The following is a 25,845-nucleotide window of genomic DNA, read 5'->3' on the forward strand; positions in this document are numbered from 1 at the left end:
AAAAAAAAAAAAAAAAAAAAAGGAACATATATGGTAGTCTTCTTTTGCATTAAACATCATGCCAAATTTGTAGTTTTAGGATGCCTAATTTACAACAAATGCCATTAAGAGCATCCATCATTTAAATAAAACATAAGCTATACATTCATTCATGTTCTATAATCTCTCTCTCTCTCTTGGAGGATGGAATTGACAAAAAAATGGATGCTATACGAAGAACTCAGAGTTTTGGTGGTTGATCATGATTCTACAACTCTAAAAATTGTCTCCAAAATGCTTGGAGTATGTGGATATGAAGGTAACATTTGGTATTTTATTGTTCAATGTTTTTTTCAATTTTGATGTAATTTTCATTCTTCGTAGTAATTTTTTTTTTTTTTTTTGTTCGTGTTCATAGTTAATGATAAAATAACGATTTTTATATTTATGTTTCTAAAAAATTAGAAAATAGAAGCTAGAAATGAGAACTAAGAATGTTAAGTGTGTTCATAAGTTGAGTTTAGATCGGGTTAGGATATTTTTTAGACACAACCCAATTGTTCGAGTTGCAAATTTTTAAACTAAAATAATTTAATTAAATTGTTTCAATCACAACATTTAATTTAATTAAGATTTATCATTCCATTTCAACTTATATTTTAAAAAAAATACCTTTTTAAAAGAGTTTGTTAGAAACTAAATAAATTAACAATAAATTTGGTTTAACCCAAATTTAATTTATAAATTACCTTTTTATGTTTATGGTCAGTGATCCGAGTTTTTTTTTTTTTTTTTTTTTTTTTTTTTTTTTTTTTNATATGATTAATTTTTTAAACAAATATTTAATTTTAAAAACAAAATTTCATATAAAAATGGTAGATTTTAATTTAATTAATTAATTATTATTTTTTCTGTGGGCAGCTGTGACGGCTAAATGCGCCATTGACGCATTGAGGATAGTGAAAGAGAGAAAAAATGATATCCATCTCATTTTAACAGATACCCATTTGCCTGATATGGGTAGATATGAACTCCTAGAGAAGATTATGGAGCAAACATCCACATTGCCCATTGTTGGTAAGTTTTTTATTTTTCTCTCCCGAAATCTTCGTATAAATAGAGACGGCGTTCTTTCTGAGACTTTCTTCTTTGGAGTTCTCGAACAGCCTACTCTTAATCGAGGTTCGATTTCTCCTTTGGAGCCCTAAAACAAAGTACACTATTCCCCTGAGGCTTTCCTTCTCTAGAGCTCTCGAATAGCTTCCTCTTAATCGAGGTTTGACTCCTTCTCTGGAGCCCTCAAACAAACAAAGTACACTATTTGTTCGACATTTGAGTCACATTTAACTACACCTGGAGTCATTGTGGGACTACTCCTCTCGAGAATTCTCAAGAAAAATAATATTTTCACTTAATTGCATTTTCCTTTCTCAAACGCATTCTTAACCTTGTTTGTCTTTTTTTTTTTTAGCTATGACTACCGATGACAACGAGATTGTAAAGTTGGGTTGCCTCTTCAAAGGAGCTATGTTGTGTCTCGTAAAGCCACTCACCATGAAAAACATAAAAGATCTTTGGCAATTTTTATTTATCGGAGGAAGAGAACGATCCATCTCTATTAGAACATCGAATCGAGTTCAAAAGGAATCTACCGATGAAAATGACGTAGATAAGAGTACCGACAAAAAATCCCAAAAGACCAAAAGGAAAGAACACGACGAAGAAGAAGTTAGTACTCGACAGGTAGAAGGAGATGGTAGTGAATCAACGGGGCCGAAGAAGCCAAAGCTAATTTGGACTCAACAATTGCATAAGACATTCTTGCAAGCCATTGAAGCATTGGGAGTTGATAGTGAGTGTTTTTTTTTCTTCTCGTCCTCGTAAGATTAAAGATCGCCTAACTTTGTTTTTCTTAACTTAGAAGCTCATCCAAAGGAGATACTTCAACTCATGAATGTTCCGGGATTAAGAAAAGAAAACGTTTCGAGTCATTTACAGGTAAAAGTTTTGTTCTGGGTTAAATTATTATAATTAGAGTCAATTTTTCGATCTATACTCCAAAATTTTAAATTGACTATTAAATTATGATTACGGGAGTGTCTGGTTAGTATTTTATAGCTCGAGCAACAATAGACCTAATTGTATGTAATATACAACATAATTCAAAGTCTAAGGACTGAACCGATACTATGAAGCAAATTTATAATATAACTAATTTTCTTCTCTTGTAGAAGTTTCGTTTCTCGTTAAAACGAGGTCAAGATGTAAAAAAGAAAACTTTTGAAAGTTTCGAGACAGCTCAGATTCCTAACCACAGAACGAAATTGCCCATCAATGTTGATATTTTCGTGGCTAAGCCTCAAGAAACTCAACCTCAACTGTGCAACAATCTATCTTCAACTTCTATCAACTCCAATCTTATGGGAAGTTGTGATGTGGTAAGTTCGGAAAGTTGTTTTTCTAAGGTGATTACGAGCCAGACATGTTCGATGAACTCTACACAACGACGATCGCTAGAAGATCAAGAGAGACGACAATGGTTTGAATGTAATAGAAAAGAAATGACTTCAACGATGGTGGAAGAACAAGGACATTGCATGTTTACGGTCGATGAAGAACTTGATGGAGTTCTTGATGTTCATGATTTACTTTTCTAAAGAAACTTTACTATTGTTTATGTTCATGATGATCTTTGCCATAGCTAATTTGTTCGGGATAATAAAAGGAAGATGCGAGGTGGGAATCGAGTAAGGTCATATGATGATAAAGTTAACATCGATATATTTGATGTCTAAATTTACGTTTATCCTAACTTCATTACTTTCATTAACTTCCTCCCTCGTCTCTCTCTCTCATTTGCGCAAACCTATGGTGAAAACGCTGCAAGAGTTTCAGGTTTTTTCGATGTCAAAAACAATCGAGATAAGCCAAAAAAACAAAGGAAAGATTGTCTCGACACAAAGTTATCATTGAATGGGTTGATAGAAAAGTTTATCCTAACCCTATTACTTCCATCTTCGATCATTTGCACGAACCTATAGCGAAAACACGACAAGAGTTTCAGGTTTTTTCGATACCAAAAATAATCGAGAGAGTCCAAAAAAGCATGAGGGAAGATTGTGCGGAACATTTTTTTTCCGTTAGATAATTGAGGTCGGGGATAAGATTATATTCTCAGTCCCCGCTCGATTCATTGTCCTGTCCCGCCCCACTTAATATAAATATGTGTGTGATATCAATAGATGTTTGCTTATTGATTTATTATGATTTTTTTACAAAATTTTTAAAATAAAAATTATATTGAAAAATAACTTGAAAACAATAATTTTTTTTTAAAAAAATAATAAATGAGGGCAAATTATGGGTGGGAATCCGATCCCTACAAATTCCTTAAGCGGAATTTCTATCCCTATCCCCCACAAAAATAAATGGGGAATTTTGCACGGATGAGGAATGAAATAGATGGCGGGGATGGGAACAAGGAAACCTTCACCATCTTCGCCTCGCCCCGTGGACAGCTCTAATGATCGTAAGTACATAAAACTAATTACTTTCATCATCTCCAACTTTCCTTCTCCTTCTTGGAGACCAGAGCAGGCTGACCCTTCTCCTACTGCAAGTGAGTCTTCTCGACGATCCATTCACGACACTGATTAGGATATAAAAGAGGACGCCATGGCTTCTGGTTGAGATAGGAATGACTCCAAGCAGTGTCGATCTTGGTCTTGTAATCAACTTCACCGGATCTAACTTTGTTAGAGAACCTTTTGTTTAGGCTTATCCGTTATCCTCCTTCTTCGTCCATTCTCCACCGTCGTCATCACAAATGCAAATTTTATTGTTATGTGGTCATGGAATCTGGCTCCATTCCCGATAATGATTTGTGAAGACTTTTTTGGTACAGATAACCTCCAATCGACATCTTACAAAAATTGATATCGGATCCATCAATTTTCTTGATCTCGATCTTTGAACTTCTCATCTTCATAGATAGCGGTGAATCTCTCCTAACTTTGATACCATTTATCAAGATCATACAACTCACACATTTGATCTAGATGAAAAAGGTGAAAAATAAAACGATTTGAATTTATTTGAAGATGAATTAGTTAGGGATAAGATAAAGGATTTTGACTTTTAACACAACATTCGAGAGTAGTTATTCTTTCGTCATTCATCTTGCTTTTTTCTGCAATTCTTCCCTCAATAGTGAGAGAAGGAAGATGGAAGCCATGGTAGGAGCCCTGCAATTCTTCCGTGAATGAAAATTCCCTCTCCTCTGCAACCAGCGCTGCCTTCAACGACTACGGCGACGAGTCGATGCACGAGGGCACGATTGAAATGGTGGAGGAGAAGATGAAGGGTTGCTTTATTAAGAATAAGCGGGTTAAACGTGTGTCACCATCGGCGGGAGCTATGGCGGAGGAAAGACGAGTGCATCGTGATAATCGGTTTGGTGCGGCGGCGAATGGTTTCGATCCTGATGTTGAGAGATTGCGGGCGTTGGACCTTGTTTCCAAGTTTCATGCGTGAGGCACTGACGTTGCCGAGTTTGAAACTCGAGCATTCTGGTGAGGTTCTGTACATTACAATTTGTGTTGTAGGCATTGTGAAGAACTTTTGATTCTTCAATTAGCATTGTTAAGTGGAAATCGAAATTGAGGCAATTGGAGCCTTGTGTTTCAATTTACATTAGGAAGATAACTGAGCACATTCTTTGCCTCATTATGGTTCTGCTCTTGTGATGATCCGTTTCTGAAGTTCTTCTTACGCTTATCAAGATTGAAACTATTTTGTCTCTATGGAAGGTAAAAATTCAAATAAAGTTATCCATAAAAGAGTTAAAACTTTAGATAAGTTTTCGAGAAAGATGTTTACTCTGATTGAGCCGTGTTGTTGCATTCTTTGTCGGAGGGTAGAGGAGGACCTTGATCACACATTCTTTGCACTTGCAGCTTTGCTCGGATTGTTTGTAGTCTCTTTTTAAGGTACTTGGCTTTCAGTTTGCTAGACACACAAGGTTTTAGGGGATGGTTGACGAGTTCCTTCTCCATCTGCCTTTCTGTGAGAAACGAAAGTTTTTGTAGGAAGCGGGTGTGTGTTCTGTGTTGTGGGGTTTATAGGGTGGCATGAATAATAGGACCTTTAGAGGGATTGAGAGGGACCCTAGTAATTATTCCTTAGGTCGTATATTGATTCATTGGAGGCTGCTAGACTTCCTTAGATTACTAAGTGAGCCCTTTTGCCGAAGATCTGAGCTGTATCGATGCCAACAGGGTTCGATCGTGCCTTTGTCGAGAGTCGATATGTTAACGGTTTTGTGCTATTTTCTTTCCCCACATGGCATGATGGAAGGATTGCTTTGTTGAAGAGCAGTATCACAGCTGATATCTTTCTCTCACAAAAATAGGCAGGGTGTTGGAGCGCGATCAACTGCTACATAAAGGCTGAGGTTGACTTCTCTTAACTGTTTTATCTCGTGTATTGTATTGCATAGTCGGGTATTGAGGCCTCATTCATTGCATTATGTTCATCGCCCACTCCTCTGGTCTTCAATTTTTTAGGATGCTTCTATGAGATCCCACGTTGGTTGGAGAGGGGAACGAAGCATTCTTCTTATAAGAGTGTGGAAACCTCTCCTAACATACACGTTTTAAAACCTTGAGGAAAAGCTCGAAAGGGAAAACTCGAAGAGGACAATATCTGCTAGTGGTGAGCTTGAGCGGTTACAAATGGAATGGTATCAGAGCCAGACACCGGGCGGTGTGTCAGCGAGGACGTTGAGCTCCGAATGGAGGTGAACATTGAGCGGTGTGCTAGCGAGGACGCTGGTTCCCGAAGGAGGGTGGATTGTGAGATCCCACATCGATTGGAGAGGGCAACGAGTGTCACTGAGGACGCTGGGCCCCGAAGGGGGGTGGATTATGAGATCCCACAGCACTTGGAGAAGGGAACGAAACATTCTTTATAAGGGTGTGGAAACCTCCTCTAGCAAACACGTTTTGAAGACTGGAGTGAAAGTTCAAAGAAGACAATATATGTTAGCGGTGGGATTGGGTTATTACACTTCGTCATCCCTAAAGCAGTTTTAGCATACTACGAAGATTTTGATTCATTAATGATTTCATTGAGCTTAATCTTTCCTCCATGTAGTCTTAATTGTGTGCTTTGAATGGTACAGTACATTTTCTTGAATGGACCCTATGTTTCGTAAGTTACTTTCGTGCCTGTAGCAGTTCTACAAATGTAGAAATTGATGATGTAAACTTCTGGTTTAATAAAATTGCAACCCCACTCGCACCCTTAATATCTGTTGTTTATTTGAGTTTCTAGAAAAATCTGCAAGTTGCCAAATTGTTCTTTGAATGTGATAGTTTATTAAGATATTTCACATTGTTTACATCCCTAAATATCTGTAGAATTCAATCTTATAAGTTAATTTAAAGCATCTCATGTCTTCAATATGTGCCGGTGAGAGGGTCTTCTCTATGAACGAACATTCTGGTCTAGACATCAGTTAAAATCTTCATTGCTTCAAGTTTCTGTCAAACTTTCATTTGATATATGTTTGAACGAGGTAGAAACTCATGGAAATTTCCACAACATTATGAGAATTCATTGCATAGTTTTAGAAAGCCTGAATCTACACTACGCAATGCAAAAAAATATGGAAACAATGATTTGTACAAAGTATGTGATATCCAATTGTATATAATCATGCTCCTACCTACTCAGCAGTGAACCCAAGAAAATATTATGTACTCATTGTCTTGTTGTCATCTCTCTTCCAACTGTGGGGTTTACAGGAACGGATTCAAGCTGTTCTTGACTGCTTGTGTTGCCAAGTTGAAGCCAGTGTTGAGAATGATGATCTGTTGAAATCTCAGAACCATCAAAAGACTGATCTCTGCTCACTGTCATTGGTATTACAGGTTTTGTTCTAAAAGTGTCTTGCAATGGCAGCCTGCAAACTGGACAGGTAGATTGCTTTCTCAGCCATACATCAATGCAGGAGAGATGAAAACTGTGACCACATTTGGGTATTATTCTCAGTACTTCCTTCTCTTCATACTCACTCAAACAGATTGAGCACCTGAAAAATGAAGCAAAATGAACCATAGTTTATAACCTGCCCAAGCCCACCGCTAGCAGATATTGTCACTCTTTAGGCTTTCCCTTTCAGGCTTCCCCTCAAGGTTTTTAAAACGCGTATGTTAGGGAGAGGTTTTTTCACACCCTTATAAAGAATGTTTCGTTCTTTGGGAGAACTTTCCACACCCTTATAAATAATGTTCCATTCTCCTCAAAGTTTTTAAAACGCGTATGTTAGGGAGAGGTTTTCACACCTTTATAAAGAATGTTTTGTTCCCTGTGAAAAGTTTTCACACCCTTATAAATAATGTTTCGTTCTTTGGGAGAAGTTTCCACACCCTTATAAAGAAGTTTCCACACTTGGCATGTTCTAGCAAGTATAACTATGAATTCTTCTGCAGGAAATTTGGTAATGAATTGAAAGTTGTACTCACTGAGCATCTTCTACAGAACTGAAAGCCTCCAGGTCGAACTTCATCGTTGGTATAGCAGCTATGAGAACCGGTTCGAGACCACTCACCCGAGACTCTGGCTGGCATCAAACAACAAAAGAATCAAGAGACTTGTCATTTTGTCATACAGATGTAAGGCAATGGAAGTATGGTACAATTCTAATCTTTGGCTACTTTACTGAATACCATATGATGATTAACCAATGAGATTCATGATCTACAGAAATACAAATAACACGCTGCAGATCCGGATTAAGAGAGAAGCAGCCATTATTTCTTACCTGCTGCTCAAGATCAACCCTGGATTCAATCTCGTAATTGGGGGAATTGGAGTGAGATGAACGAAGTCGACCACAGATGATTCTTGTACAGACAAACACTATGAATGTTGCACTCATTCCAAACCCAATAACAGTGGTAATCAAGTTCATACCAGAACTCGGCATATTCAAATCCCTCAAATCTCAAAACCCCAGCTGGAAAAACCTCAGAAACTGCAGAATTAGATGAGGGAAAGAAAGGGAATTGGCGAAAGCAGTGAAGACAGATGAAATGGATGGAAGGGAAAGAAGACGGCTGTTCTGCTCATTGGGATCGTTGTCGTGGCGGGTCCATTTACCTTTAGAAGGCTGCTTCTTATCGAAGGATTGAAGAAAGATGGTGTCAGAAATGACGGCAAAAAGTGAGAAACGGTGGAAAAAGAAGACCGATGTTGAAGAGATTCTTCTTCTTGTTGTTCTTGTTCTTCTCAAAGGGCTAACGAGCGATGGCAGGCTAAACAGAATCTCAAGGTTTGATCTTTCTCTTTCTATTATGCTCTGTTTATCTGTGGGTTTTTCCTTTGATTGCTTTCTGAGTTTTGGCCACTTTTGGATAAGACCACTGAGATTATCTGGAGCAACTGTTCTTGTCCACGCTTTTTCTTTTGGGCTTCATTTATTTGTTTACTGTGTGCTTATTATTAAGGCTGTGTAGAAAGAAATTAATGCATCTAGTCTAACCTTTTTATCCTTGAAGTTCATGAGGGCAGTTGATTTTAACTCCCATTTTTTCAATTTTATTGATTTAAACTTCTAAATAAGATCTTGACGTTTTGGTCAACATACGTGCAAACTATAGTTGAGTTAACGTTTCGAGTAATAATAGGTACAAATTGCAGCTAAATTATTCTTAAGTTGACACGTCTTTATAATCTTTTACTATGAACATCGTACTAACAAAAGTGAAAAGTGAAAAGGCTCAAAAGAGAAACAGACAGAAATAAGATTTTTGTTGAAATAGGGAGTTTGGTTGATAATCAGATTGATTAGGTTTTGGTTGTTGTTGTTTGGTTGATAATCAGATTGATTAGGTTTTGGTTGTTGTTGTATTAATGATGTTTTGTTTTTTGTTTGTTTTTCTTTTGAGGATAAGGGTTTGATTTGGGTTCAAATGAGGAAGTTTGGTAGATTTTTATGTTTTTTTATTTATGTTTTTATTTATTTATTTTATTATTTTTTTTTTTATGGAACTTAGTGGATGAATGGACCAAGAGTTGGTTCTGAATTAAAAATGTTTGGCTTAACATATGTTTTTTTTTTAATAATTATGAATTTTTTTTTCATGGATCTTATAACTTTATCCTTTTTTACCCTTGGGAAGTTCCATAAAAATTAAAAGATATGGAACTTTACACTGAAATTTAATGTTTTTGGTATATATTTTTAAAGTTGATCTTACGATTCTCGCAAATTTTTCGAGAGGAATCTCCACTAAAACAAATGGAAAATGGAATAGGTGGTGGGGATGGAGACTCGATCCTCAAAAATTTTATGAGGGAAATTCCAATTTTCATAGGGATGGAGAGAATGGAATAAATGGCGGGGAAGGCTTCCTTGTCCCTGCCCTACCCTATGGACCTCTCTAGTCGACATCGTGGATGTAAATATCTTACATCTTATGAATGTCCATTTTTATTCTCTATCTTCGTTTATTCTTTATATTGCATATTCTTTTTTTTTTCTAGCTAATGATTTAGATAATTATAATATAATTAGCACGTGTTCTAAAAACTTTTTATTAAAAAAAAAAAAAAAAAAGTAATGGACACATTTTTATTAAAAATTGAAATTATTGGAAAGTAGAAAAAAAAGTAGCAATGTTACAATAATTGGAACATTTGAATGATGAAGAAAACCTAATTTCCCCTCTACAAATCATTCCATATAATCTGTAATTATAGCTTTAAAACCATACTGATTAACATTTTTTATTTATTAATATGAAATCCAAAATTTAAGAACTAAAATTGGTAAGTGATAAGTGATGGTTGTCTAGTTTTGCGTTGGACCATAGGAAGCACAGCAAGTCATCCCATGATATTATTTATGGTATTTCATAATCCATAACATACTCCACTTAACATTCTTTTAATTAAGCATTTTATTTTTAATTCCTCAAATTACATCCAATAGGGATTTTTCAATACTTTTTCAAACTTTAAATTAATTGAGTTCTTATGTCCAGATTTCCTCTACACCTTCAAATATTAGGATAGCATTCAATTATGTTCGTATTTACTCATGAAACTCATCGGGATAATCAAAACCCAAGTTCTGGATTTGCTCCCTAAATTGGTTTGAACTATGTTCCGGTCCTTGCTGAGGAATTCGAAGTCGATTTCATCTTGGGATTTGTCTCCGAGGTAGATGTTGAAGTTGTGAGGTCAAGGAACCAAAAGTATAGACTTTGAAGGGTGAGTTCGATACTATTCGTATGAAGGTTGGTGAGTCAATAGACGACTTTCTCATGAAATTGACGACAATCGTGGCCGGCATCTGTTCCTTAGGCAACAAGGTGAAGGAGATCTTTGTAAGTTCCTTTGAGTTGTCCCTTCGAGATTCATGCAGATTGTTACCTCCATCGAGCAACTTTGTGACCTCAATAATATGTCAATTGAGGAGGTTATTGGTCGTCCTAAGGTCCTTGAGGAGAGACTTCGTGGCTACAACGATAGAGAGGAGGAGAAGCATTTCTTACTTACACACGAGGAGTGGCTCGTACGGAGGGAAAGGTGCAACAAATTATTCAGGGACATGGCAACCACAACAAGAAATGTAAAGGTCATGGGTGTGGCCACGGTCGTGGCCATGGATGTGTGACAGAGGAGGTCGTGACAAAACCTCACAAATCCATGACAATGCCAACTCCCGAAAGGATAAGATCATAATCAAATGCTACGCTTGCGGAAAATACGAGCATTATGCGATAGAGTACCGCAACGAGGAGCACGATGAGGAGGCAAACTTCACATTCACGAATGATGAAGAGCCTCCATTGATGTTGGCTGAGAAAATGCCCAACTTGTTGATGCTCAAGGATTAAGAGAAGGTTATAGTGAACCTCCTTGCATATGGAGAAGACCAAATGGAGACCAACATATGGTACCCAGACAACCGAGTGAGCAACCACATGACTAGAGATCGATCAAAATTTAAGAAGCTTGATAAGAAGTTCATTGGAAACATGAAGTTTTGCGATAGATTAATTGTATTGATACTTGGACGTTAGGTCCGATTCTTTTCCATTCTTCTAAAACTTAGCCTCCACTGTGATTATCAAATTTTTAGAGGATTTCCTATCATGATTAATCACTTGAATGCATCGTCAATCGTCAATTGAGAAATTAGAATTCTTTTTATAACTTTCTTTATAATTCTTGTTTTTACGTTCCAGTCAAAGCAAGAAAAACTTTATAAAAGGCTGGTAGATTCGAATTACTATAACATAAGAAGTAGACCCTGCTAGACGTGTTTTTCCATATTCCACATTCCATAGGGTATATTTATTTATTCAAAATCGATTTTAAATTGATATTCGAATTGTTTAGAATCATAGTCTTGTAATTTCCATGTACAATTTGTAGCTATGTACAATGTTTCTAAAGTGTTCATGATGGCGACCGAAACAAATACTTTGAATATTGAGTCACACAAATACTTTGAATTTACGATGCAAAAACTTACGTGACACAAGATTTAGATCAAGATTTGTAATCCAAATTTGGCACCGAATGACTCTAGCATCTCCCTACATCTCTTACGACATAGTCATGTTAGTTACTCCTCACTACTAAGAGTGAAGATTACCCCCACAGTATATGAGTCATTCAAAAATTATTTTTAAAATAAAACTATTTAGTCACTATTCTTTAAAATATGTATTAATTTAATCCATATTATAAAAATTATTTTTATCTATCAATCATTTTCGAATGATTTATAAAAATTGAAATAGATTTATTTAATTCACTCCATCTCTCGTCTCTTATTTAATTTGTGTTGATTAACCAAAATTAATTTAATTAATTTAATTAATTATAATAAATGATCTAAAATTAAATAATATAATAAAATGGTTAAAATTACTTTATTTACATAGAGTTTTAATACTATTTTTTAAACAGTTAATCTGATAAAATTACTTTATCTCGATTTAATTTGTTTTAATTTATTGTCTAAACATTATATATATTACATGAGATAGCGAGCCGACACTGAATGTCGTCACATCAACGTTGTTCGAAGCTCGAGAGTGTGTTCCCACGCGCCCTCCCGTAGACGTGGACGTGTTTCTAAAGTCTCTCGGGTTGCTATCAGTACGCTTGTAGGCAGCTTTTTATTTGCCCCATAATTTTCCTTATTTTAAAAACCCCCCAATCATTTTCTTAATTATAAAACGACGCCCACGATTTTAACTTTTTCTCTAAATTTTCATATTTCTTTAAATATTTCGCTAAAAAAAAAAATTAGGTTAGATTAGTGACTCGAGCAAACAGTTTCAAATCTAGCACTCTATTTCCGAGGTGAGTTAGTTTTTCGAGTTGAAATTTTTTTTTATTATTTAAAAAATTCCTACTTATTCATAATAATGTCACATTAATAATTAAAATTTTGTAAAACTCAAATATTACACTCACTAGTCACAATACATTACTAACCTCGGTTACAAACGTTAAATATTCTTAATTTTCATAATAATCTTAATATTATTGTATAATTGAATTGGATTGTAACCCTATTTTCGGATTTTGAACAAAAAAAATGTAAACCGAGAGTAGTCTAATTTTTTTTTTTAAATGATATGAATTCCTAGGCATAATATATATATAATTTGTAAATAATTATTTATCTAAAAAAAGTATTATTCACATAAAAAAACGAATAAATATATTTTGGTCAATGTAGTTGAAAAGTCAAAAACCGGTGGCAATTTCGAAATTTTCAAAATGCTCAAGGACCCAGCCGTAAATTCACCACTTCACGGTTTCCGAAAATTTATCTTCTCACACGTGGGTCGAGAAAAAGAAACGTAAACACAATTACAGAAATCGTTTCAAAATGTGCCACGTCATCACTTTCCAAAGCATATTCAAATTTCATCTCAACGGTTAGATTCTCTGCAACAATGTCCATTCTCCACCGTCCGATCCTGAATCACATTCCATATTTGACATCTTATGATCAATCCACCGTCCGATCCTCAATCGCGTTCTACATTTAACATCTCCATTCCCTTTTCCCAAACAACTCCAACCCTCTCTTTCGCTCTCCACAAATCAACCTGAGAAGAAGACACGAAGCTTCCACTAGAAACAGAGAGATTCATTGAACTTTGATTCTTAAACGTGTGTTGTTGTTTGTACCCACATCTCTCTTTCGTCCGTTACTTGGTTTTTTTAAAAAAATTTGAATCTTTTTTACCGTTTTGTGTTCCAGAAATCAAATTTTGTTTCTGGGTTTCTTCCAATTTCTTGACACTGCGCCAGATTCAAAGTTACTGCAAAGATCATTACAGTTTTCGGTGTCTTTAAGGTTAGTTCTTGATGCTTTTGCTCTGTTTCTCTGTTTCATTCATGCGATGTGAGGTTTTTCCAAATGGGTTTCTGCAGAAATGTCATTTTAATGGCTTTGAATGCCTTTGAAGCTCGATTATGTTACTTTTATACTGATTATTTCATGGGTTTTATTGAATTTTCCAAGAACAAATAGATTGTGACCCTTTCCCCTACCTTCTCTTCAAAGGAAAGTCTCTCTCTCTCTCTCTCTCTCTCTCTCTCTTAAATGGGGCTAAAACTGTAAATATTGCTAAGTTAGCAGCTGACCCTTTTCCTCAAGAAAACGAGGGCCGTTGGATTTTGATCATTTGCAGTCCACCGTCGGGCAAAGATTAGAAATTTTGTGGGATTTTAGCAGTGTCGGCTGTTTTCTGTTGGAGGGATTTGTGGGGGCTTTCTTTGATTCTTCCATGCTCTTCTCTTTATGCTTTGTCCATTTGGCTTTTGTTTTGTTTTTTGTTGCCTAACTTTAAAGTAATTCCACAAATAATTTATAATTTCCTTGTTTATGATTGCAACTGCTCCACTTCCTTTGCTCCATTTCCACACATCTGAGTTTCCTTTTTGTTTTGAGTTTCCCAGATCAGAATTATGGTGGAAGAGGGAGGTGTTGATCGGGGTTCCGGTGGGGCGGCGGAGGCGGCGGAGACGCTTGAATTGTGGCTGTTGCAAGCTCAGAAGCTTGTTCCTCTTGCTCTTGGGAAGGCTATGGAGGTTAAGGTGTTTCCTGGGAGGTGGAAGATGATTGTTTCGAAGCTCGAGCAGCTCCCTTCGCGGTTGTCGGATTTGTCGAGCCATCCATGTTTTTCGAAGAATGCTCTTTGTAAGGAACAATTGCAGGCTGTTTTGAAGACATTGAAGGAAGCCATTGAATTGGCTGAGTTCTGTCTTGTGGAGAAATTCGAAGGCAAGCTTCGAATGCAGAGCGATCTCGACTCGTTGTCCGGGAAATTGGATTTGAATTTGCGGGATTGTGGCCTTTTGATTAAGACGGGCGTGCTCGGTGAGGCTACTTTGCCTCTGTCTGTGTCGGGGTGTTCATCGCAATGGGAGTCTACTGACTATAGCAGCATAAAGGAACTGCTTGCTAGGCTGCAGATTGGTCACATGGAATCGAAACACCGAGCGCTCGATAGCCTTGTCGAGATTCTGAAAGAGGATGACGATAATGTTTTGTCAATCTTTGGTCGGAATAACGTTGCTGCTTTAGTACAATTGCTCACTGCAACGTCTCCGTGTATTAGGGAGAAGGCGATCACCGTAATTTGCTTGCTAGCGGAGTCAGGAAGTTGCGAGAATTGGCTTGTTTCAGAGGGTGTTTTGCCATCTCTGATAAGGCTTATTGAGTCTGGTAGTGCTGTAGGTAAAGAAAAGGCTGTTATTTCATTGCAAAGATTGTCGATGTCAGCTGAAACTGCTCGTGCGATAGTTGGGCACGGCGGGGTTCGACCTCTTATCGAACTATGCAAGACCGGTGATTCTGTAACGCAGGCTGCTGCTGCTTGTACATTGAAGAACATATCGGTCGTGCCTGAGGTTCGACAAACGCTGGCTGAAGAAGGAATCATAAGGGTGATGATCAGGCTTGTGGATTGTGGAATTCTGTTGGGATCAAAAGAATATGCAGCTGAATGCCTGCAGAATCTCACTGCTAGCAACGATGCGCTAAGGAAATCGGTCGTCTCCGAAGGCGGTCTCCGCTGCATATTGACATATCTCGACGGCCCTCTCCCTCAAGAATCAGCTGTCGGGGCATTGAGGAATCTAGTGAACTCAGTATCAAAGGAAGTTCTGTTATCGCTCGGCTTCCTCCCCCGTCTAGTACACGTGCTAAAATCAGGATCGCTCGGCGCACAGCAGGCTGCAGCATCAGCAATCTGCAGGGTATGCAACTCACCAGAGATGAAGAAGCTAATAGGCGAAGCGGAATGCATTCCACTTCTCATCAAACTCCTCGAGGCTAAATCGAACAGCGTTCGAGAAGTGTCGACACAGGCAATGTCAAGCCTCATGACATTTTCACAGAACTGCAGAGAAGTCAAAAGAGACGAAAAGAGTGTCCCTAATCTAGTGCAACTGCTCGATCCAAGCCCTCACAACACAGCAAAGAAGTACGCCGTCGCGTGCCTCGGGTTGCTGTCTTCGAGCAGGAAATGCAAGAGGCTGATGATATCATACGGCGCGATCGGGTATCTGAAGAAACTATCGGAGATGGAGACGCCGGGAGCGAAGAAGCTGCTGGATAAACTGGAAAAGGGGAAGCTAAGGAGTTTGTTCAGTAGGAAATAGGGAGATCTTTTGGATGTTAAGTTTCATAAGCTAAATGAAACAATAATGTAGTTTCCACTCTCTCTTGAACTCTTTGCCCAAGTGTGTATGAATATAGTTTCCTTGTATGTTATGGATTTTGAGGTCTAAATCTATTATATTTCTTGTATTTATCCAACATTATCTTAATTTAATTGAAATTAAGATGAAAATATTGTTGTAATTTTTATATTTGATTGAAAATATGTACGGCGTATGTACTATAATAAGTAGTTGAACTATCTCTTACGATCACGTTCTTCGTCTTTGGTAGCCTTGAAATGAAATTCATGACCATATTCTCCAATTTCCATTAGGGAGAGCCTCTACCTCGTGCCTTCACCTTTGACAAGTCAAGCATTTGCTCGTATATTCAACTATGTATTTCATTGTTGATTACTAATAGCATGCCTTCATGTTTGGATAATTTTTGTGCTACCTTGGTGCACTGTACTTGATCTCTTCATCATTAGGGACGCATAATCGTTCACACTATAGGGGTTGTCGTCGGACGATAATAGAAACTCTTCTGCTTAGACTGTCTCATCCTATTACTAGACCTATTACACGTAGATCCTACCTCTAAGCAAAAATAATCTATTTTTTTTGGGTTGGTTGGACTTTGAACTTCGTGTAGTAGTGCCCCGTGCCAACACTTCTATTCCAATTCTTTCCATGTCAACTTATAACTCATGAGTTGGGTAGTTGCACTCATATTCGTTGAACCATTTAGTACGATGAGCATAGGCACCACTAGCCATCTATGCTTGAGCTCCATGAAACTCGGTTCACAAGCTTGGTTTAAACAATTTAGATCAAATACATATTTTATTAAATTGGAAAGTAAAGCCTCAGTTGCTTACAAAAATGGTAGAACCATTCAAAAGTATACAGAAGATAAACACCAATATTTGTTGAATTACGAGTTTGAATTTGGATTTGGATTTGGATTTGAATCATGTCCTCGTTGGAAGGTGTGCCAACAAATTCTCCTTATCATTATCAACGGTCACGATCATTTTGATCTTGTGCGTCAAAAGAACTGTTGTGAGATGGCCAAACGGGGGATTTAACGTCGTCGCTACCAACCCTGCGCCATTTTGGAGGAACGAGAAACGACAACGAATCGCTTACGCCCTGTTATGGAGAAATATAGATAAACGTTGTTTTGCTTCCTTCTTTGCAATTGCTAACTCCGAGGCTCCTTCTCTTTCTATCTCTCCATTCATTTCTCTACCTGGCCGATTCAACTGGGGTTGCGGCTTAAGATTTTTCATTTCGGCGGGTCGTATTTGCTGAAACCGACTCCCCTGATCTGGGTTTGTGATTAGGTACCCAATTAAATTAATCGCTCTGACCGTTTTCTTTCTCTTGATTCTTTCAATTTTGTGATGTTTTTATGTGCTTCTGCTTGTTCTGTTGTTCTAGGGATTGGTTTGATTCGCACTTGATGTGGGGGTTTTGTTCTTTTAATGTTTTCTCGATTTGTGAATTGTGGGGTTTTGCCTCTTGGGATTTTAATTGCTTTGTTAATGGAAGTTTTGAAGTCAATTCTGATGGATTGGGTAGCGTCGTCTTCATATGCTTGGCTAAGTAGCTCACGATCAGCCTTAGTTTTGGGGACCGATTGGCAATCTCATAGGGCTGCTGCTATCTCGTATTTGTTTGGTTACTTCTTTCTCTTGGTACTTTGTGAGCGCTTGTTTGCTGGTGGTTTGGTCCTTTTGAATTGTTTGTTCTTTTGATTCCGAGTTTACTTTTTCTCTTTTGATAATCGAGGTATAGGTCCCACTCCTTGGATTATCTGCAATTCATCCCGGAGAGACAATCAGGGTTTAAAGTTTTTCAAATTTCAATTTGGGGCTCTTGTGGGAGTTTATGTGGAATGTTTAGATGTTTGGTCTTTTACTTGACTGGAGCTCTCTTTTATTGTTTGGCTCCTTTTGGTGTGCTCTGTTTTGTATATCTTGTATGGAAAAAAGTATAGGATGGGGCCTTACCCTTCGCCTATCTTGTTAGATTAATAGGTATATGCTAAGATTAAGAGCTTTAATGTCTTGGGTTGAAGAACATACGAGATTTCTGGATTTCTCATGAGTTTAATGTTCTCATCCTTTGAATTCAATTGATATGGGAATCACAAGAAATCAGATAATTAGAGGGTTCTGATATATTTTTTATGACTTTGTTCTTCTCTTTTGTTTCGTGTCGTTTAATTATATTGATTCCCTTACTTTCTCCTGTTTGTTCGATTCATGATGTCTTTCTGCATTTTGACTTTGAAGGTGCATAGTTTTGAAAGATGAGTAAGCTGGATGCGACCCGAGCAGAACTTGCTCTTCTAGTTCTATATTTGAATAAAGCAGAAGCTAGAGACAAAATATGTAGAGCTATACAGTACGGTTCCAAATTCTTGAGTAACGGTGAGCCTGGTACTGCACAGAATGTCGACAAAACTACCAGCTTAGCTCGAAAAGTTTTCCGTCTTTTCAAGGTCTTCCTTTAAAGACTGTTCTTTCTTGGGATATTAGTTCATGATCAGTGTGTGATGCATTTGCTTGATCTTCTCATGTTGGTTCCAAGATCTTATAATTGGTTTATGTATGTTTTTTTCATGCTTTTAATTTTGGTTTACAGTTTGTGAATGATCTGCACGCTCTTATTAGTCCAACTCCTCAAGGAACTCCCCTTCCTCTTGTTCTGCTCGGAAAGGTATCAGAATGGTCATTTTTTATTTTCTTATCAATCATCAATGGTAGCTTTTCTGAGTTCTACTTGCTCGTGTTTCCAGTCCAAAAATGCATTGCTATCGACTTTTCTATTCCTCGACCAAATCGTTTGGCTCGGTAGAACAGGCATCTACAAAGTATGGCGGTTTCTTTCTTCAATTTCGATGCTATATTTATGAATTTCAACACTTGAGTCTGGTTTCTTATGTGTTATGTCTACGAACAGAATAAGGAACGCACTGATCGTATTGGAAGGATTTCTTTGTTCTGTTGGATGGGCGCGTCATTCTGTACCGTGTTAGTTGAGGTATGTTCATTTGACTCCGTAAATGATTCAATAATTCGAGTTTTGAAGTTTTCTGTTCGTACAATGTCAGCTTGGAGAGATCGGAAGGCTATCCGCTGCAATGAAGAAGGTGGAGAAGGATCTTAAGGAGAAGAATAACAATCAACAGGAAGTGTGCTATCATCAAGTGTGTAATCAGTTGTCAAATAAATCATTGATCCTTATTTATATACATTAGTATTTACTTCGATTCGTCTTGCGAGCATAGGACGATAAATACCGTGCAAATCTTAAAAAATCAAATGAAAGGACCTTGGCCCTGGTTAAAGCATCCATGGATTTATTCGTCGCTGTTGGACTACTTCAGTTGGCACCGAAGAAAGTTACTCCACGTGTCACGGGCGCTTTAGGATTTGTTAGCTCACTGATCTCTTGCTATCAGGTATGCCTAAATTATAGATTGTTCCTTAAAGATACAAATCATGTGTAGAATTATGGAGGGGTGGATCATGTCGAGATCGGTCGGTTTTAACATTTGATGGATGACGTATGTGCAGTTGCTTCCTCCGCCATCGAAACCGAAGGCATCGTGAAGAAGGAAGGGGAGATGCCTCAGGAGTGGATGAATGGAAGGTGATTTGAATGAAATAACCAGTTGAATTTGTGTGTTGTTATAATGGCATATGGTGTTTTTTTTTTAATGTAGTCTGCAGTCCCCTTAGAAGGGTAGGGTGACCTTGAAATGTCTCTTTGATAACATTATTCCCTTAAAATAAATAGATGCTGTTGTTCTTTTGCGTCCTTAAACTTTCATTTATAGGGATGTCAACGACGTGGTCAACTCACGTAATCGTCCTTAAACTTTCATTTATAGGGATGTCAACGACGTGGTCAACTCACGTAATCGTCGACCTCTTACCAAGGAGATTCCTCGTGTGAATTTTATTATCTTATATTCCTGTCATTTTGTTTCTTTTTTTTTTTTTTTTTTTTTATTTTTAAANTTATTTTACGTAAAAGAAATTTCTTTGTTTATTATTCTTATAAAAAAAAATAGTTATTTGAACTTTTTTTTATTATATATTTTTTTATTTTTCAATATAAACTATTAATGGGTGATAATGATGATTATTATTATTATTACTATTTGTAAATTAACATGATTTTTCAAATCTAAGAAAAAGAGTACAAAAGGAAATAAATGGTTTATTTATTTATTTATAAATTAATAGTTGAATCAAGAATTAATGCAACTAAAAACTCAAAAGACAGGTTAAATTTTACTAAAAATATTTATATAATTAAATTTTACTGATCCATTGTCAAATCAATTATAATAAATGGCAATCATTTGCATTTTAATTTTCATCTTATTTGTAAGAAAAAAAAAAAAAAAAAAACTCCAATTGTATCTTTTTAATTCATTATTTTATCTCTCTGTATTTTTTTATAAATTGAAAAATTCTATTCAATTTGTTATATACTAATGATTTATTATTTAATTTTTTAAATGAATTATTATCATTAGATAGCACATACAAAATAAATTTGATATATATTTAAAAAACATATATTACTTTTTTAGTTCATGTAGTTTTATTTCCCTATGTTATTATTATTTATGGATGCTAAATAAATTATTCAAATATTTATTAATTGATGATATTTTGCAAAATTTTAAAGATAATTAGTTGATTATAAAAAGATGAGATGAGAGTAATTAGTTCAACCAAAGAGCCAACAATTCCCTCTCACCCACTTCAAGAAATAAACGGCTACAATAACAAGAATCTTTCCCTCCGGCCATACTCCGGCGAAACTCAGGCGAAACTCCGGTGTAATCGACAAACAAACATGTGGGAAGCCGGATCCAGTAGAAACCTCGACATCACTTTTCAAGAATGCAATTCTATGATCCCTTACCTACCATTCTTGATGGGCAACCAATTCGACATTCAAGCCTACGCCGACAAATACCCGACTAGAACCAAGATCATACGCCTCCTAGCCCTCGCCCATCACTGCCACGGCCGCAACGACGATCGAGAATTAGAAGCGCTGAAAATCGCCTATAAAGAGGCCAAGAAGGGCAAGGATGTGCAACTATTCGCCACAGTCGTCGAGAAAATCAATGGAAGATTATCCCCAGAGTACGACATGGATGAAGATTGGTGCAATGAAGTGATAAGAAATTGGGAGGAGAATAGGGTGAGATTAGGAGAAGAGGCATCGAAATGCCAGGTATGAAAGAAGGAACGAACGAACAGATTAATAAAAATAATGGGTTTGATCGAAGGATGCTTATTTGTTATAAATGAATTAACGTAGGACGATTACGAGAAAGGATTGGCTTACGCGGAGGACGACACAAAAGCTGCATGCAAGAAGGCAGCAAATATGTTCTACATGCATGGGGAAGCAGATGCTGCTAGAGTATGGTACTTGGCTGCCATACGTTACTGCAGGGTTGAGGTGGAGTATTGGGAGATGTTCATGCGCTTTGTTTTGTTGTTCATCGAGTGGGGCAACTTTCCAAGAGCCCAATACACTGCCATTGAAGGCCTCAAGCATAAGCACGATTTCAACATGGACTCCTTCACTGAAAATACTCTCCATTCTACTATTGGCTTGACTTCCATTAGATATAGATCGTTTACGCACGCCGCGCTTCGGGTTTGCTTTTTTTTTTTTTTGTTTCTTTTGTTTTATGTTATCGGGTTGCGTTTATATGTTGCGTATTTATTTGTAGTTCTTGCAAACGGGTAAAGAAGTGGGTAACCAATTTTCGATGATTCTGGCTGATCATGATATTGCAACGTATGGTGCGCTTTGTACGCTTGCAACGTTTGAGCAAGAGGAGTTGCAGGTATCGATTTTAATGGTGGTATGCACGAAGAATCATATGAGCTGATTATCGGGTTTTTAATATGGGCAGGATTGTATTTTTGAGAATAAGGATTTTCAATCTTATTTGGATTCAATGATTGAAGTCAAAGAGCTTCTCCATGATTTCTGCTCAAGGTCGGTATCGGTCTACAAGAAGTCTGTATCCTTCTTTATCTCTAAAAATAGGGTGTTCTAAACACTCGAGCTATTCCATCCCCGTCGTCCATGGAACCCGTTCTAAATTATCCACCTTTTGTGAGATTATTTCTGAAGTAATCATAAAAAACAGTTTACGTTGGAAACCACCACCTCCTCCATAATAGTATGATATTATCCACTTTGAGCATAAATTCACGTGGTTTTGCTTTTAGTTTCTCTAAAGACTTCGTCACAATAGAGATAGTATTCCTTATAAACCCATGATTTTCTTCTTAATTAGCCGACGTGAGACTACTTCTCTCAATAATTGAAACTTTTTAAAGTCGGGAGTGGAATTATTATTATTATTTTTTACCTTTTTGTGCAGAGATTATTCTTCAGTCTTCCGACATCTTGCTAATCTTCGAGAATGGTTATTGTTCGACATACATTTCTTCGATCGATTCGAAGAATTGCATGAAAAAATCAGAAATAAAGCTATTGTCCAATACGTTCGACCATTTTCGGTGATTGATTTGAAGACGATGGCAGAGATTTTCAACACAAGCGTTGAAGATCTTAAGAAGGAACTTGTAACTTTGATACTTGATGACCAAATTAAGGTCTTGGATTTTGAAGCTCTCATCTCAGCTTTCTAAAATTTTGGTCATTTCTTGTTACTAATCTTCAACAAATGAATGTTTTGTGTTGCAGGCCAAGATTGACTCAATCGAAAACGTTCTTCATGTACGAACAGACGATACCATAGCCAATTTCAAAAAACTTCTACAACGTTGTAGCGAAATTGAACGTGATGCGAGGACCATTCTATTATTTAACGCAGTATTTAACTATCCCTATGTTCACAATGAAGAATGATTTGTTCATGTGATCATAGGAAGTCTTGAAATTTCTTGACATAGTTCATGTGATGGCGATCGGTATGGAAGGACAAATTTGTTGATGCGTTCTTGTTGAGATTTTTTTTTTTTTTTTCATTCTATTACAGTAAATGAGACACTCGACACCTTTTTTGAATCTCCTTCTTTAGTTCCTTTCACTCAGTTGGTACCGTTAGGCATGTAAATTTGAAAATTGGCGTCGCTCATGGTTCTAACTCAATACTGAACTTCACTTCATTTATCGGAGTAATCCTGACAATTAATTAGAAAATACGCCCAAGAACTCATTAACTATTGTAATTGTGGTAATATCAATCTTTGTGTCTCTAATATCGATTTTGTTATAGCCCAGTAGCTTTAAAAGTATCTTGCTATATCAATTTTGCTGATTTAGTCACTTGTAATCAATTTCTAACGTGAATCAAACATAAATGATATTGAGTCATGCTCCTCTAATAATCAATAATAGATAGGCTAAACCAAATAGGTATTTAAATGGATTAGTGTTCCATTTTTAAATCGAATCAACTCTTAACTTGGTCCAATTTCTTACGAACCAAAGGAGGTTGAACAATCGAAAAAGTAAGTCTCACGTGCCTACACGTGCACTCCTCTAAAGAATCATTTAAAATAGTGTCATGTCTGTGGAGAATTTTGTTGAGGATTTTTGGGAAGGAGTCCTACGTTAGCTAATTTAATCCTCTAGCAACGTCTATTTTCATCGCCGACGACGTCACGTGGGTTTCAGAAATTGTAGAATTTAATAGATCTATGTTATATGTGTTTGAAAGATTGTGATACGTCGTGGAAGTGAAGAGGAGAGACCAACAAAGGAATATACAGGAGATGAAGAACGACGGAAAACGTCGTCGGAGATGGTTCCAGGAAGAGAGAGGACATTGTCAGAATTTCGCGAGGAAAACGGGTAAAGAAGACGAAGTCCGTGGATCTCGAGTCGATCTGGATCGGGTATCCAATTGGCGATCCAATACCGCAGCCACCTGTCTGCAGCCCTAATACCCTCACAGCCTGAAACCAAATTCGTTACCTCGGCCCAAATCTATTGCCTTGGCCCAGACCTATAGCAGCGGCCCAAATCTATTGCCTTGGCCCAGACCTATAGCAGCCCGACACTGGCTCGCGACCCGCGCCTCGACTCAACTCGACATACACACGCGTCAGTGCCCCGTTGCGTCACATGTCACACATGCAACCAAACAGCCCCTCGACTCATACGACTTAAACAACTCGGCTCGACTTCGCGGCTCCCAAATCAGCTTCTCAACTCGGTAAAGGACAATTTGACCAATTTTCACTATTTCGACCATCTCAAAGTTGATTTTGACCCTTAGATTTGTGTACTCAAATTTAAGAAAACACCGAGGTCAACCAAGTTAGTGGCAAGTTAGTGGTGGTCTTACTATGGATAGATTGGACAATGGTTTGATGTATGACGACACGTGCCTAGTGGCCCCTGAACACGTCATTTATGTTTTATACTTATGATGCCTTGATGATGACATATGATGACGTGAATGAGTTATATGATGATGCCTTATGATGTTTTAAGATGATTATAATGTGTTATTTGATGACATTGTATGAGGATGACGATGCATGATAATATGACGATGCAAGATGGGAGCTTTCTTAATATAACATTATTTTCTAATAGTAATATAAGAACCGAACATAAGGTTGTGTCAAAAGACAGTTTTAAAGATGAAAAACTATAGGGACCTCGTGCATTTCTATGTGTACATAAACATCAGGCTACTTCCTCTTTTACGATGATGAGTATGGATGCAATACGCTACCAATGCTGACTCGATTATGATGTGTTCAGGGGGTGAATTGCTTAGAATTCACGCTCGTACGTGTGAGTTGTGTGTAGGGAATAACTACCCATCCAATTTAGTAGCAAATGTAAATGTTAGCAACTACCAAAATTGTATTTTGATGAGTATAAAAGAAGTGATTTGAATTGAAGGGTTGTCAAGAGTTTTGAGGATGCTCGGAATAATGATAGCGCCCGTGTTTCCTCTAGTGAACGCCGTCTCCCCTCTGACACAAATAGCAACGCAAGCCGACGTGGACATATCGCCGGTGAGCTTCACCCTAACAGTGTCCCAATACTTCCCTCGCTTCCGTACAGTGCTTCAACTGACCCCTCATTTCTTCGCATCCTTCTTAGTGACTCAGAATCTGAACGCCAGAATTTGCCTCGACTCATTCCACACCACATTGATATCCGCCCATCAGCTCTCCGCCGTCTCCATCAACCTCATCGAGGTTTCCCGCTGCCTCCTTCTCGCCCATGAGAATACCGGTAAACACACCCTCTTTCTTTCTTTATCTATCAAGATTTTGATATTGATTTCTTTCTCCCTTTTTAGATACTGAACTTCTCGAGCGCAAGATGCTCGAATTGCTGCCTCCAGAACACAACGATGATCTTGGCGACATTGACTTCACCAACTGTGTTTCTATTCATTTAAGGGATTTTAGACGCATTGTTCATCAAGAGCTCTCTGTGTCCTACCAAGATCGAGGTAACCCATTTCTTTCCTTCTCTTTTTTTCTAAGAGGGAGTCCCATGTTGACTAATTTAGGGGATGATCGTGGGTTGGGTTTATAAGGAATACGTTTCTATTGGTATGAGGTGTTTTGGGAAAGACTAAAACAAAACCACGAGAGCTTATACTTAAAGTGGACAATATCATACTAATGTGGAGGTTGTTATTCCTAACATTAAGCTTGTTGCAGTTTGCATTACCACATCGGAGTCTCAAATCAAGCTATCTGTCGGCGACAAAAAGACCATTCTTACTCGAGAGGTATGAGAAAATTTGGTGTAAGATTCGAAAGGGTTGGAACTGAAAAGAGGGTAATAATGTATGTGGTGGTGCAGAGAGGAGAATATGTGAACATCAATCCTCAACAAGGAGTCGAGACTCGGTTTGAATTCAGTATCCATCCCACTTCGTTTTTCAATAATCTGACTGATAAATCCAGAAGGGTTTGGTTCTTGAAGACTACTAATTCCTTAAGTATAATTTGTGTTCCTTTTGCATGTTGTGGTTGCTATTTGATGTATTTTCCCCCATGTTCTTGAAAAGTGTTGATATTGTTTGAATGTTTTCTACTGATTCGTTGATATCAAAGGGATTGCAAATATATGGTGTCAATTTTCTTGTAC

General features: G+C 37.3%; 6 protein-coding genes and 1 long non-coding RNA gene across 12 annotated transcripts; 6 read left to right on the plus strand and 1 right to left on the minus strand.

Annotated features, from left to right (window-relative positions):
• The first annotated feature begins 173 nt into the window (after window positions 1-173).
• On the plus strand, window positions 174-2,730 carry LOC111779181 (two-component response regulator ORR21-like). 4 transcript variants are annotated; one of them, XM_023659266.1, is made up of 5 exons: window positions 174-298; window positions 901-1,056; window positions 1,451-1,831; window positions 1,901-1,977; window positions 2,211-2,730. In XM_023659266.1, the coding sequence occupies exons 1-5, from the start codon at window positions 184-186 to the stop codon at window positions 2,634-2,636; spliced, it is 1,155 nt and encodes a 384-aa protein (XP_023515034.1). In that variant the 5' UTR covers window positions 174-183; the 3' UTR covers window positions 2,637-2,730. The 4 variants fall into 4 exon arrangements, with proteins under 4 accessions (XP_023515034.1, XP_023515035.1, XP_023515036.1 ...); XM_023659267.1 differs by having other exon boundaries at window positions 2,214-2,730; XM_023659268.1 differs by having other exon boundaries at window positions 1,904-1,977.
• Window positions 2,731-5,256: 2,526 nt separating this feature from the next.
• Window positions 5,257-7,833, plus strand: LOC111778084. Its single transcript, XR_002812473.1, has 4 exons — window positions 5,257-5,431; window positions 6,912-7,019; window positions 7,473-7,655; window positions 7,747-7,833. It is a non-coding gene; the product is annotated as an uncharacterized LOC111778084 (long non-coding RNA).
• Window positions 6,487-9,041, minus strand: LOC111778083 (RING-H2 finger protein ATL5-like). Its single transcript, XM_023657729.1, has 3 exons — window positions 7,805-9,041; window positions 7,506-7,603; window positions 6,487-7,072 (listed from the first exon to the last, which is right to left on the minus strand). The coding sequence occupies exons 1-3, from the start codon at window positions 7,967-7,969 to the stop codon at window positions 6,742-6,744; spliced, it is 594 nt and encodes a 197-aa protein (XP_023513497.1). The 5' UTR covers window positions 7,970-9,041; the 3' UTR covers window positions 6,487-6,741.
• Window positions 9,042-13,083: 4,042 nt separating this feature from the next.
• Window positions 13,084-15,844, plus strand: LOC111778114 (vacuolar protein 8-like). 3 transcript variants are annotated; one of them, XM_023657772.1, is made up of 3 exons: window positions 13,087-13,188; window positions 13,280-13,375; window positions 13,981-15,844. In XM_023657772.1, exon 3 carries the CDS (start codon window positions 13,990-13,992, stop codon window positions 15,685-15,687), a length of 1,698 nt encoding a protein of 565 aa, XP_023513540.1. In that variant the 5' UTR covers window positions 13,087-13,188; window positions 13,280-13,375; window positions 13,981-13,989; the 3' UTR covers window positions 15,688-15,844. The 3 variants fall into 3 exon arrangements, with proteins under 3 accessions (XP_023513539.1, XP_023513540.1, XP_023513541.1); XM_023657771.1 differs by having other exon boundaries at window positions 13,084-13,375; XM_023657773.1 differs by lacking the exons at window positions 13,087-13,188; window positions 13,280-13,375 and adding an exon at window positions 13,392-13,585.
• A 960-nt stretch (window positions 15,845-16,804) lies between these two features.
• Window positions 16,805-19,527, plus strand: LOC111779412 (peroxisomal membrane protein 11C-like). Its single transcript, XM_023659585.1, has 8 exons — window positions 16,805-17,036; window positions 17,991-18,199; window positions 18,343-18,417; window positions 18,497-18,571; window positions 18,661-18,741; window positions 18,812-18,907; window positions 18,989-19,162; window positions 19,278-19,527. The coding sequence occupies exons 2-8, from the start codon at window positions 18,008-18,010 to the stop codon at window positions 19,311-19,313; spliced, it is 729 nt and encodes a 242-aa protein (XP_023515353.1). The 5' UTR covers window positions 16,805-17,036; window positions 17,991-18,007; the 3' UTR covers window positions 19,314-19,527.
• A 1,020-nt stretch (window positions 19,528-20,547) lies between these two features.
• On the plus strand, window positions 20,548-22,762 carry LOC111779267 (COP9 signalosome complex subunit 1-like). Its single transcript, XM_023659385.1, has 6 exons — window positions 20,548-20,961; window positions 21,049-21,393; window positions 21,470-21,586; window positions 21,656-21,741; window positions 22,133-22,367; window positions 22,459-22,762. Exons 1-6 carry the CDS (start codon window positions 20,575-20,577, stop codon window positions 22,621-22,623), a joined length of 1,335 nt encoding a protein of 444 aa, XP_023515153.1. The 5' UTR covers window positions 20,548-20,574; the 3' UTR covers window positions 22,624-22,762.
• Window positions 22,763-23,284: 522 nt separating this feature from the next.
• On the plus strand, window positions 23,285-25,816 carry LOC111778741. Its single transcript, XM_023658714.1, has 7 exons — window positions 23,285-23,323; window positions 23,438-23,571; window positions 24,637-24,752; window positions 24,841-24,975; window positions 25,043-25,198; window positions 25,413-25,483; window positions 25,558-25,816. The coding sequence occupies exons 1-7, from the start codon at window positions 23,285-23,287 to the stop codon at window positions 25,759-25,761; spliced, it is 855 nt and encodes a 284-aa protein (XP_023514482.1). The 3' UTR covers window positions 25,762-25,816.
• Window positions 25,817-25,845: the final 29 nt, after the last annotated feature.

This window comes from Cucurbita pepo, chromosome LG17, assembly GCF_002806865.2.
Source record: "Cucurbita pepo subsp. pepo cultivar mu-cu-16 chromosome LG17, ASM280686v2, whole genome shotgun sequence".
NCBI lineage: Eukaryota > Viridiplantae > Streptophyta > Magnoliopsida > Cucurbitales > Cucurbitaceae > Cucurbita > Cucurbita pepo.

Coding starts and splice junctions, on each gene's coding strand:
- LOC111778083 (XM_023657729.1), bottom strand. CDS start 7,969: ATGCCGAGTTCTGGTATGAACTTGATTACCACTGTTATTGGGTTTGGA. Junction 7,604..7,804: donor GGGTTGATCTTGAGCAGCAG/GTAAGAAATAAT, acceptor GTTTGATGCCAG/CCAGAGTCTCGGGTGAGTGG. Junction 7,073..7,505: donor AGTTCTGTAGAAGATGCTCA/GTGAGTACAACT, acceptor TTCATTTTTCAG/GTGCTCAATCTGTTTGAGTG.
- LOC111778741 (XM_023658714.1), top strand. CDS start 23,285: ATGTCTGTGGAGAATTTTGTTGAGGATTTTTGGGAAGGA. Junction 25,199..25,412: donor TGTGTCCTACCAAGATCGAG/GTAACCCATTTC, acceptor AGCTTGTTGCAG/TTTGCATTACCACATCGGAG. Junction 25,484..25,557: donor AGACCATTCTTACTCGAGAG/GTATGAGAAAAT, acceptor GTGGTGGTGCAG/AGAGGAGAATATGTGAACAT.
- LOC111779412 (XM_023659585.1), top strand. CDS start 18,008: ATGAGTAAGCTGGATGCGACCCGAGCAGAACTTGCTCTTCTAGTTCTA. Junction 18,418..18,496: donor CTCTTGTTCTGCTCGGAAAG/GTATCAGAATGG, acceptor TCGTGTTTCCAG/TCCAAAAATGCATTGCTATC. Junction 19,163..19,277: donor CACTGATCTCTTGCTATCAG/GTATGCCTAAAT, acceptor ACGTATGTGCAG/TTGCTTCCTCCGCCATCGAA.
- LOC111778114 (XM_023657771.1), top strand. CDS start 13,990: ATGGTGGAAGAGGGAGGTGTTGATCGGGGTTCCGGTGGGGCGGCGGAG.
- LOC111779267 (XM_023659385.1), top strand. CDS start 20,575: ATGTGGGAAGCCGGATCCAGTAGAAACCTCGACATCACTTTTCAAGAA. Junction 20,962..21,048: donor AAGAGGCATCGAAATGCCAG/GTATGAAAGAAG, acceptor GAATTAACGTAG/GACGATTACGAGAAAGGATT. Junction 21,394..21,469: donor TTACGCACGCCGCGCTTCGG/GTTTGCTTTTTT, acceptor ATTTATTTGTAG/TTCTTGCAAACGGGTAAAGA.
- LOC111779181 (XM_023659266.1), top strand. CDS start 184: ATGGAATTGACAAAAAAATGGATGCTATACGAAGAACTCAGAGTTTTG. Junction 299..900: donor TGGAGTATGTGGATATGAAG/GTAACATTTGGT, acceptor TTCTGTGGGCAG/CTGTGACGGCTAAATGCGCC. Junction 1,832..1,900: donor TGAAGCATTGGGAGTTGATA/GTGAGTGTTTTT, acceptor TTCTTAACTTAG/AAGCTCATCCAAAGGAGATA.